The sequence below is a fragment of the Cystoisospora suis genome, assembly GCF_002600585.1.
Source record: "Cystoisospora suis strain Wien I chromosome Unknown contig_2479, whole genome shotgun sequence".
NCBI lineage: Eukaryota > Apicomplexa > Conoidasida > Eucoccidiorida > Sarcocystidae > Cystoisospora > Cystoisospora suis.
Window position 1 is genome coordinate 1 of NW_027155278.1, and position 10772 is coordinate 10772.

Below are 10772 nucleotides of genomic sequence, written 5' to 3' on the forward strand. Positions count from 1 at the left end.
GGTTCGGGAAAACTTCCACACTTATTTCCATCGCAGGGTTTCAGCAGCAGTTGCGACACGCTTGCACCACTAGGTTGGAAACACGTATGCATTGGAAAGATTAGAAGAAGAGTGAAGCACGCGTGGGAGCGTACCGCTCTGACACAATGTGAGGCGCACAACAGTAGTTTCGAAAAGAGTCGCTGGACTGGCGTGTAGTAAAGTATTACTGCCTCTGCAAACAGCCGGAACAGAGTGAACAGAAGGGAAGCGGGGCTAGAGCCTGGCCTACTTCTCCGTCGTTCGCAGATTATTATTAACAAAAAAACGTTATTCGCTGGCGAATAAGAAAATACAAGGAAACGCAGATCTCACAAGGGCACCTTCCCGTTGTCCCGCCTGCGTGCTTTATCACGAAGGTCCGCAGGGTTCGGTCTATTTTATATGAGCTTCTACCACAAATTGGCCGCGGGCGCACTACAACGGAACTCTCTAAAGAGTTTTTTTCGGCCAACGGGGCTTGCCTCATATACACAAGTTCCCTTCGGAACAGGTAAGTTCGTTCGCCGCACGGGCTACGCGGACTTATGGCATCGATTCTCCAAAGTCGGTTTGAACGGAGTGTCCCAGGATTTTGATTACCGATATTATACAGACACACCATCCACGTACTACACAGAAGAACCTTTCTAAAAAGTGCACAATCAAAGAAGTCCCCCTTCTTCACTCGGTGCTCCACTACCGTACCACCCTGGATGGTGTCGCACCCCGCTGAGCTATCCTGCTGGGCAGCCGCCTACATACTATTCTATAGTACAGCCGTGCGTCGTCTTATACTCTATTACAATACCCTATAGTAGCGCTACTTGTATGTGCTAATATGTACTAAGTGTACGTCAGGCCAACCGCCCCGGCATGGCGGGTTTGGTCTGCGGTCATTTTCAGCTGCGTTAGTTCCTGTAGTACGTGCGATCGTGGCTGATAAGATGTAAAGAAGCCGCTGATATTTGTTAGTTGCTCGGCTCGCGAAGCGGTCGCCTCAACACCTTGATGGAAGAGCGACGCTTCTCCGTCCAAGAAGAGCGACGCGTGCCGAACGCAGTCCTCGCCTGACCGCCGACATCCAGCACGATGTTTCCGGCACTGCGAGCCAAAGGATTCGGAATTTGAAACATCCGCGCTGCTCTTGTATTTTCGCGGTAGGAGGCAGCACATTGGTTCTTGAGGTATATTTTCCGTGCTCGGTGTTTCTGCGTCGTTGCGCCGCAGTCAACAGAAGACGGTTCTACCGGCCATCGGAAAAATAACAGCAACAAGCAACATAAAGAGAACACTGAACGAGCCTCTCCTGTTCTCTTCAAAACCATGCAGTGCTACCACGTGAAACGGCCGATGCGAGGACTCAGCAAAATTATTTCTTTTTCCTTTGCGGTCTCTTCGACAACATATTGGTAAAATGAGAGGACGGTACGAGACCCCACTCACGCACACTTCGTTTAACGCACCCACGCACCACAATGACGAGTTCGGGCGGCGTCTCCATGCCAAGGGGCGACACACAACGACGGTTGCAGAGCACAGCTGCAATAAAGAAGCTCGACTTCGGGGTCCGGTCCGAAAGATCGCTGACCGGAGCGTGGCTGACTTAGGGTTGTCTTGTTAGCATGCACACGGGTGTGCGTGGCTCGCCCTGGGCTCCACTGCATGCATCTGTGCGGTGGCCGTGGAGGCCTCGTGAAAACTTGTGAACTTCCGCGTCTGTTGTCGAGCTGGTTGCGTTTTAATACTTGAAGACATCCCCAACAGCCATGAACGGACAGGGTCTGTTTAAGGGTCGGCTGTTACTGGAGCCCGGCTCATACAGGTTTCTTGCATGCATTGGACGTTACGAAGACGCGACTCGATCAACTCCTAGCTCTAGCGCATGGGCTGGCCTTGCCGTGATGCTTCATTCTTCCGGTGCATGTACAATGAACTGCGGCCTTTGTAGTAGCCTTCCATGCACAAGGAAGTCGCGCGCTCGTGAAGGGGGCCGGCTTAACTCCCTCCGTGTTTGCCGTGTCGGGCGGTTGCTCGCCCACAGGATGAACCATCCTGGTGCACGGGCGGACTGTTAACGAATTCATTGACTCGCGTGGACCGAAGCGCAAGTGTATGTGCGCTAGGCCGGACTAAGCCAAGCCACCTCTCCCTGGGCGTTCTGTGTTGTCCCCCTCATCAGCTCGCGATCGGGGAGACAAGACACGCGCAGTTTGTACGTGTAAACCATTGTAGACCAGATGACGAGAGCTGCTGGTGAAGCCTTGGAGAACACAGCAGACGCGCCGAGTTCTCCCGATGAGAAGCATTCCAATGTGTCAACCCTGCAAGGCCGGCGCCTGGTTGAAAGCCGTGCAGTCGACGTGGAAGATACATGGTCTCCAGGCGATGCTGACCGCCGTTCCACAGATCGAAAACTCTCCGCTCTATCCGAAGAGTCGGCGAGTCTCCGGAAACGTTATACGGACGCGCAGCGGAGGTTGACGGAAATAGACGAGCAAATCAAACACCTTTGCCGTGAACGCTCCGATCTGAAGGTGCAGGTAGAACAGCTGCAAAAGCGTCTGCGAGAGAACGGAGGCGCCGAGGAAACTCCTTGTTCAGGGTCGCCTCCCCCGAAGGAGGCACCTGAGCCGGACTGGTCATCTCGAGAGTTCAGCTGGACGTCTACATTGGAGGATTGCGCACTGCACTTTTTTGGCGTCCGTGAGTTCCGCACCAACCAGCGAGAGGTTATGAACGCGGTCCTGGCCGGACAAGATGCTATCCTGATCATGCCCACGGGAGGAGGAAAGAGTTTATGTTTTCAGCTGCCGGCACTCACAGTTAGGGGCGGCCGCCGTCTCACACTCATCGTCTCCCCCCTCGTCTCTCTTATGGCGGACCAGGTACGTTGCTTCGCCGTGTGGCAATCGACACCATGCGCGCCCTTCGGACTACAGACAGCGCGCTAGCTCCGAGACTGCCCTCTGCTGACTCTGCTAGGCACCGGTGAGATCCAAGGGGGCTAACGGGCTTGAAATCAGTAGAAAGCGGGTATTAGGTACCATGCCTTTTCACTCTCACTGCATCTCCTGCAACCATCTTGCCCTGGTGCCGTCACGGGCAAAAGTAAACTGGTGCTTCCTATGGACGCTGCCTCGTGCGCATTCAGCCTTCCGACTACCTCGACTTGACCGGCCCAGACTTAAGAAGGGTACACAAGGTTTGGCGCGCTCATATCTGCGATCAAAGCAGTCTGCGGTCCTTACGGTGGTCACTTCGATCTGGCATTTTCATGCTACCAAGTTCTCTCCGTCACTGAGTGCTCACAACTTCTCTTATCATCCTGAGTCATTGTGAGGGTGGGTTCTGAAGTAGGATTAACAGACCGTACAGCGCCGCGTGGAGCGACACCCTGGCGTTTGCCGGTATTCATTGCATGTCGAGGCAGGTCGCGTCACTGAGAGCTCTGCATCTGGAGGCATTCTTCTTGACTGCGTCGACTTCGAAAGAAGAGAACGAATGCGTCAGGCGTCTTTTGAAGGAACTGGAAGAGCTGAAGCCCGGCCATTCCACCAAAAAAACTCAGAGTGACGAACTGCAGCCTTTGCCTAAACAACGAAGTGACGCTGGAGGCAGCGCCTTATTCTTGTACGTGACGCCTGAGCGAATAGCAAAAAGCAAGCGCCTCATGTCGCAGCTCGAAAGGATCCATGCAGCGGGAGCCTTGGCTCTACTTGTTGTTGACGAGGCTCACTGCGCGTCCCAGGTGCGTTCGCGTAGTCGTGCCAGCCATCGGGGTTGCTTGGCCCTTTCTCAATGTGACTGGTGCGTGTCCGCTCTTCGTTTTTCGTGTTGGGCTTGTACCCCGCGCTGTCGGGTCCGCGTACGGAGACGCCCAAAACCGGTCTGCATCTGAAGGCTCCAGCTATTCGTAGAAGCTGCAGTAATTGGGCCCGTGTCTCCAGCCAGCACGGCGAGAAAGGAGCCTGGCTAACCGGATGACTTCACTTGTTTCTCGTGATGATCAGTCCCCGGTAGAAAGGGTGCAGCCGAGCGGAGCTGGCTGCTGTTGTGGTACGGTGCAATCTGGGGCGAACGTTCGAAACCAGCTTTCTCCTGAAGCAGGTGCTTTCTGCCGCACCCCCGGCGTTGGCTGCGAAGGTGCAGGCGGCGCTAGCACCAGATTTGCAGCAGCGTTCCTTTTGCTGTGTAGATTATTATTGTAGGTGCGACGTAGCTGTAACCAGAGACTAAGTTGGTGTAATTTTTGTGAAATGGCGCGCGCTACACCCTGATAGCCATGCTGCAGCGTGGGAGGAAATGTGAGAATAACTACAAGCGTCACCGCACCAAGACGGAGGACGTGTCTACTTTTCTTCCTGTTAATGCAGTGGGGGCATTCATTCCGACAAGACTACCGACGCCTGGTTCTCCTGAAAACCCAGTTCCCCTCTGTGCCCTTGCTCGCCCTTACAGCGACGGCGACTCCTCCGGTAGTGGAAGACATCAAGAAGATGCTGCGCGTTCCCGGAAGCCGTGTTTTCCGCTCACACACAAACCGCCCTAATCTGTTTTACCATGTTGTGTACAAACCCAAGGGATTTGAGGATCAGGTCAAGCTGGTAGCAGCCTTTATTAAAAGTTTCGGGGATCAGTCTGGTATTTTGTACTGTCTTACGAAAAAAGAGGCGGAGATGTTGTGTGTGGCGCTCGAGCGTGACTTCGGAGTTTCCTGTGCTTTCTATCATGGCGACCTCAGCCCGACGGAACGATTTAAGGTGAGCTGGCGCCGGGGGTGTTTGGTGGCACCTGAAAAAAGAGCCGGGAGAAAGTGACAGCAGTTGTGAGCTCTGACGGGAAATGCTATACCGTGGGAGCTCGAAGTTGGCGTCGTGAAGTTCAGGCCGAGCAACGGCACTGTTCTCTTTTTTTTTTAGAAATTCCGCAGCGGTCAGTTGCTCTCGGTAGGATTGGTTGAATCATGTATCATCCTCTCTTTGAAGTGCCCCCGAGAGTTTCCTTCGGCGGAATGGTAGCTTACAGGTCTCTGTATGGCACTCGATTCCCACATCGTACAGGCGTCACCTCACTGAGCGTGGCGGCACGTTATGTTACAGCTTGGTCAGATTTCAGATTTATTCGCTGCTACGCTGCACGTCACGAAGATGTTGGCCCACCGGTGCATGAGGTCTGACTACAACAAGCAAACTGCTTGACACTTTGTGTGGCGGTCGAAAGTCCAAGCCAAAGAAAAGCCTGTTCGAGACATGCTCTGGAGAGTGTTGCGGGTGTGCGAAGTCGCAGAATGGTTGCTTGTGCTAGACAAGTTGTACTTTGTTGGCAGGTTACGGGGGTTTCCGAAGTCGCTGGATCCCGGAAGTAGGCGGGCTACGGCAGAGCCATCTCAACTGTGCTTTTCGCTAGGCGTACCGCAGTAGCTGCTCGCACACGCCTTTGTGCTTTCTGCGCGGTCTTGGTGTCGACTGCAGATACACACTTTGTGGGCCGAAGGAGCGGTGTCGGTTGTTGTAGCGACGTTGGCTTTTGGAATGGGGATCAACAAGGCAGACGTGCGATTTGTCATACATCACTCGTTACCGAGATCACTAGATCATTACTATCAAGAAACAGGTCGGGCAGGACGTGATGGAAGGCCCGCTCACTGTTTACTACTCTACCGTCCCTCTGACATCAGCCGGCAGTCCGTCATGGTGTATTGGGAGCCCTCTGGCTTGAGACTGCTGTATGGAATGGCAACTTTTTGCACCGGTTTGGAGTTTTCCGACGAACTCTGGCGAGGTGGCTGTTGCAGAAGGAAGCAAATCTGTCAGCACTTCGGTGATACTCCGGTCTCCTGCGAGGGGATGTGCGACGTTTGCATCTCATGCCGCGATGCGAATCCCCAGTCGGGCGTCTCGGCTTTGGTAGGTCGGAGGCAAACCGAGACCCCGCACGGAACGAATTCTCGCGTTCTCAAAGTCATGTCCCAGTGCAATCTGCCTGTCTTACGGGAGGCGGTCGCAGTGGCGCTGCAGGTGCTGCACGAAGCGGAGAAAGGTAAAGCGGATCCTCACGCTGGGAAAATGACGTTGCTGAAGCTACAGACGGAATGGAAACGCAAGCTGACAATGCCAACCTTCGGATCGCCAGGACTGCCCGTCGACGGTGAGGTTCTACAGGCAGTCCTCATGAACCTTGTTTGCCTCGGATTGCTGTCAGAAACTTTCTCCCATACTCCGTACACTACCATCTCGTATTTACAGCTGACGGATGGTGCCCGTGAACTAGTCCAAGGTCTCCAGTTTCGATCTGCACAACAGGTGCTACATAATGTTGATGTTCGACTGCTGGCTGGGTCCCCCTCGCTTTTCACGGAATGGGATGACTGCAGTCCCTTCACCAGTGCGCTTTCAGGAAGTGAGCGCCCTTCGAAACGCCACAAAGCGGGTCGGCTAGCTCCAGCTGAAGCGCCATTGTACGGGCGAGCTGTGGACAGAAAAGTCTGGGAGAATGGTGCACCCAGGCAGCCTACTACCTTCGGGCGTATCGCAGCAGCCCTCCGGAAAACAGCGAACAGAATTGGTCGTGAAGAAGGCATCTACGCATCCAGCATATTTTCGGACAAAGAAATCGAGGAAGTGTGCGTTCATTTGCATTCTAGAGGGCCAGCGGGCGCTCTGGGTGAGAGGGGTGCTCCAGTGCAGAATGGCCTTGGGGATGGTGGCTCGCCAAGTGGCGGCGCCACCAGGCCAGCAGGGCCGACTGTCGATGAACAAAGCAGCCAGGCGCGGACAGACGATAACTGGATTACCTTGCTGCGCGACCCGTCGCCTGGGCTTTTCGAGAAAGAAAGTACGAAACGTATTCTTGGTGGATCTCTGGCCCCGAGAAAGATCGAGATTTATGGCGCTGCCATCATTCGTTGCTGTGTGGAGGCGGTCCAATCGGCAACTTGAGGGGCTTCATTGTAATGGCGTCCGTCTACTTAACAGGCACGACATGCTGAGCTTCTCCCATTCCCCACGCGCGGACCCAACGCGTTTCTTGGTCTCGATTGAGAGCCCGTGGGGCCACCACCTGTACTCAGCGTCTGCGGATTGATAGTGCTTTTCTAGTGTTGACTCCTTTGTGGTCTTCCACGGGAGCGGTCACCCGCCGTTCGCCCATGTTCCACCCCTGAGAAGCGGGCGGTCGCTCAGCGCTTCCGCAATGGTCGCCGAGCGCCAATCACCCGTGCTTTCCTCACAGTGTTCTACACCCCGCAACCCACTTGCACCCGAGGTTTGTTTCGAAGGCATGGTCGGAACGGAAGGTCGAATCACAGCGGGATCGCGCTGAAATCAGGATTTGCGCAGTGGGACTAAAAAGCCTGTGTGAGAGCTCTTCGCTGCGTACATATCCCAGCGTCATCTCGGGAAGAGCTTTGCCTTAACTGGTCCTCTCGTGCATCATTTGGAGCGTACGCTCCACAAAGCCCGCTGGCTGCCGCCGATGCGCCCGCCTCGCGGTTCGCCACTGACCTTGGGGCCCCGGACCTTCGACATTTTGTCGGAATTACGGTAGCCGCCTTCGCCCTTGCTTTACTCACCTTGGAAGGTAATACTCACCCACATGTCGAGCCGTACGTCCGGGCGCTGGGCTAACCACTCCCTTTGCTCCGTGACGGCTGGGTAAGGTCACTAGGCTTCGGACAACCTGTGAGATGCTACCTCCCGTGCCCGGAAAAACCGAACCACATCCGACTAAATACGGTGCCTTTCGCTCTTGGTACATATCTCTGTGTTAGTGGATGAAAACCTGCAGAGCTCCTCTCTGCAGCAAAGTAACTGCCGACACGATGTAAACTGAGAACTCTCGACATGCCGTCACTTCTTTCAACGGCTGCCGTGCAGCCGTCCGCTTGTGGTTTTCGACTTACAGTCGTGAGACACAAAAACAGTCGAGAGGTCTCACCATACAGTCACGTTGGGCAGTTGAGGCGCAATCATCCGCTTATAGCCTCCACCAGGCAGGGGGTGTGGGGCCAGGCTAGGCTGAAAATGTGCAGAAGTTGCGTCATGCTGTGGAGTAACGACAATGTCTTTGCCTTCACAAGATGGCAGGCCACGACACTCACGTCGCGGACGGCAGCACTTACTCGATTACACCACATTTCTCAGTTTGGGGAGGGGACGGCATCTGTTTTGCGTTGCCCCCTCGTCTCGGACCGCCGCTGCTGCTTGATTAGGGTTCCGTTCATTTGCATGCCTCCTCGAGGTTCTTGCTCGCGAATTCCCAGTTGACAACTTCCCACCACGCTGCAAAATAAACATTTTGCACCCTATAAAAACTCCTGAGACGTGTCTCCTTACACCGAGCTGTTTCTCCCTCCTTATACGCAAGGCTTACCCTTTATGTACGCTGGTCTGTCGTTTTTCCTGTCCAGATAGTAGGCGTGCTCCCATACATCACAACAGAGAAGAGGCACTTTCGCCGGCTCTGTTAGAGGGGTCCCGGCGTCGTGTGTCTGCTCAATCCCCACTCTTTTGCTGTTCTTGTCCCAAGTTAACCAGGCCCAGCCTGATCCAAAATGACCGGCTGCGAGCTTCGAGAACTCGTCCCTGAAATTGTCGTAGTTGGAGAACTGTTTGTTGATTTCGTCGCGCAATCTGCCAGTGGGTTCCCCTCCGCCACCCAGGCTTGGGGGCTTCATGCTTTGGAAGTAGAACGTGTGATTCCACGCTTGCGCCGCATTGTTGAAAATGGCGCCTGTCGATGTGCGCACCACCTCTGCAAAAAGATTTGTCCACACACAAGCCAGCACAACGAATTCCGAAAAAAGCTGGTTCGCAGAATGTCCCCACTCCCGGTCTAACTTCACGGTGTGTATTGTTGTGCCAGGGAAACTCCGGCTCCTGCAGACTTTCGCTCGGGGAGACCACCACACACTGGCCTGCAGGCGTACCTTCCAGCGATTTTGTCGCGAACGGGGTTCCCTCAACGAAGCCTGTAACAGAAAAGCACAACTGATGAGTCTGACCCTCAGACAGGACGGTTGTAGGAGGCCGCGAAGGCAGCAACTTGTACCCAGTGAACCGTTCTCGCACCGAACAAGGCTTCAAAGTTTCAGCAGAAGCGGTAGAAACGTCACAGGCTGCCGTCGCTTCACGGCCCCAGCTGAGGTCACTTCCGCAGCTCGGCAGAACTCGCGAGGAGCACTCTCCGTCTCTTACCATTCAGCTTGGCAAAGTACCCCGCATGATGTTTGTCATGGTGGAAGTGCAGCGTGTCCGAGCTGATGTAAGGGGCCAACCCATCGTAAGAGTATGGCAGAGGTGGCAAAGTGAAGGCCATGATGGAAGGACAACGAGTGAGCGTTTGCCGCGCTCGATCCACCCACGACCGCGAAACTCCCACACTGAGAAAAAGTACAGTGTGGAGAAGTGGAGGACCGGTTTGAAAGGTACAGAAAAAAAGAAAACAGCTCGATCTAAGCAGCCCAGTTTCACCCGGGAGAACGACCAAGAAGTTTGCAACTACACACTTGTCAGAGGAGACAGGGGCCGGAGTTGTGTTGATGGTGGACGTGTCACCATGTCTGTTGTCCGACCGAGACAAACATGCGACGGCTCCGTGTACGGCATTTGGCCGCTTTGTCCCAGAGGGGAAGCACAGAGTACGGCGAGTCAGATCAGCAGACCGCCATTAGTGTTACCTTGCCCTCACGGTAAGGACTCTCTGAGCTCCTATTAGTTCACAGACAGTCTCGAAGAGATGCAGTACCGCACTGAAAAGAGAAAGCCGCCGCGGCTTCTGGGAGCACGGGACTGCACCGAAGAGGGCAGGTGTTCGGCCCAAGCAAAGTCGCAGCGGAGCAGCTAGAGGATGCACACGGCACGTGACGGTAATGACGAGGCAGCGGACTTCAAACTACTGTATGGGCTTGTTGCTACGCAAATCCTTCAAGATCGGAGACACTCAGAACCCACTTGACGTCTACTGCGGACGTGCTACGCTATCTGCGGGGCCTGTTCCGCAATGTGCCACAGCTGGGGCGGCACATCGAACAAACCTCTCTTGGTTTCAGCCTTGCATCTTTTTCATTCACATCGACCCAGGTTCCGGAAGTGTTTCGGCTCGCTTATTCAGCTGTACTCGCTTTTATCTCCACGCTGCGCCCCCACTCCGCTAGCAGTTCTTGCTCTCCCACCTGAAGTCTCCTCGCTCGCTTTCCCCCGTAACACCCCAGAAACACTCTCGACACCTGATATCCCTACCCACCCGAAAGGGAGGAGTCACGCCATCGAAGTCATCCTTTGCTGCCTCAGTACGAAGTGTGGAAGCTGGTGGCGTGCGTCCGCGAGAGCAGTTTCGAGGAGATCATCACTGCGAACAGGTACCCGATTCAAAGCTGGAGACTTACACAAGTGTCTGCTGGAGCAGGAGTGTTCTCGAGGTGGCGGCGGGGTTGCTATAGCCGCAAAAAAAGAGGCACTCTGGAGACACAAATCACTCAGCACCTGGTTTGGTCTCCTAACTGTAATGCCCTCCAGTGCGAGCAACGCGCCTTTTGTTTAATCCTGCTATGCATGAACGTGAGGGCGAGTTTCTTGGCAAGACAGTCGCACTGTTTTAGAGGAGGCACATGAGGAGGGTACGCGGTCCAGCGTGTAGCACAAGGAACAGGACGCGCCCGGGAAACGGGAGCAGTAGGGGTACCTCACATTTAACATAGTGAAGTTCAGCAGCACAACCGGGGACGCTGGGAGGTGTAATGGACGCCGCAATAT

At 54.7% G+C, this 10772-nt stretch overlaps 3 protein-coding genes across 3 annotated transcripts; 1 reads left to right on the forward strand and 2 right to left on the reverse strand.

The window, feature by feature from the left end:
- Positions 1 to 1205: 1205 nt before the first annotated feature.
- On the reverse strand, positions 1206 to 1535 carry CSUI_005148 (uncharacterized protein; the record flags this gene model as incomplete). The annotated part of the gene is made up of 1 exon (XM_068065327.1): positions 1206 to 1535. A coding segment is annotated over one exon (285 nt), but the record flags the coding sequence as incomplete, so codon positions are not given.
- Positions 1536 to 1739: 204 nt separating this feature from the next.
- CSUI_005149 (atp-dependent dna family protein) lies at positions 1740 to 7810 on the forward strand. The gene is made up of 4 exons (XM_068065328.1): positions 1740 to 2906; positions 3452 to 3769; positions 4395 to 4781; positions 5493 to 7810. The coding sequence occupies exons 1-4, from the start codon at positions 2259 to 2261 to the stop codon at positions 6957 to 6959; spliced, it is 2820 nt and encodes a 939-aa protein (XP_067922696.1). The 5' UTR covers positions 1740 to 2258; the 3' UTR covers positions 6960 to 7810.
- A 334-nt stretch (positions 7811 to 8144) lies between these two features.
- On the reverse strand, positions 8145 to 10457 carry CSUI_005150 (iron-containing superoxide dismutase; the record flags this gene model as incomplete). The annotated part of the gene is made up of 5 exons (XM_068065329.1): positions 10406 to 10457; positions 9216 to 9400; positions 8948 to 8989; positions 8392 to 8772; positions 8145 to 8323 (listed from the first exon to the last, which is right to left on the reverse strand). The coding sequence occupies exons 2-5, from the start codon at positions 9334 to 9336 to the stop codon at positions 8145 to 8147; spliced, it is 723 nt and encodes a 240-aa protein (XP_067922697.1). The 5' UTR covers positions 9337 to 9400; positions 10406 to 10457.
- Between the last annotated feature and the right edge of the window lie 315 nt (positions 10458 to 10772).

What these genes read in the sequence shown, in the direction of transcription:
- CSUI_005149 (XM_068065328.1), top strand. Translation starts at nt 2,259, where the DNA reads ATGACGAGAGCTGCTGGTGAAGCCTTGGAGAACACAGCAGACGCGCCG. An exon ending in TCTCTCTTATGGCGGACCAG is followed by an intron (nt 2,907 to 3,451) that starts GTACGTTGCTTC and finishes ATGTCGAGGCAG; the next exon opens with GTCGCGTCACTGAGAGCTCT. An exon ending in AGGCTCACTGCGCGTCCCAG is followed by an intron (nt 3,770 to 4,394) that starts GTGCGTTCGCGT and finishes CTGTTAATGCAG; the next exon opens with TGGGGGCATTCATTCCGACA.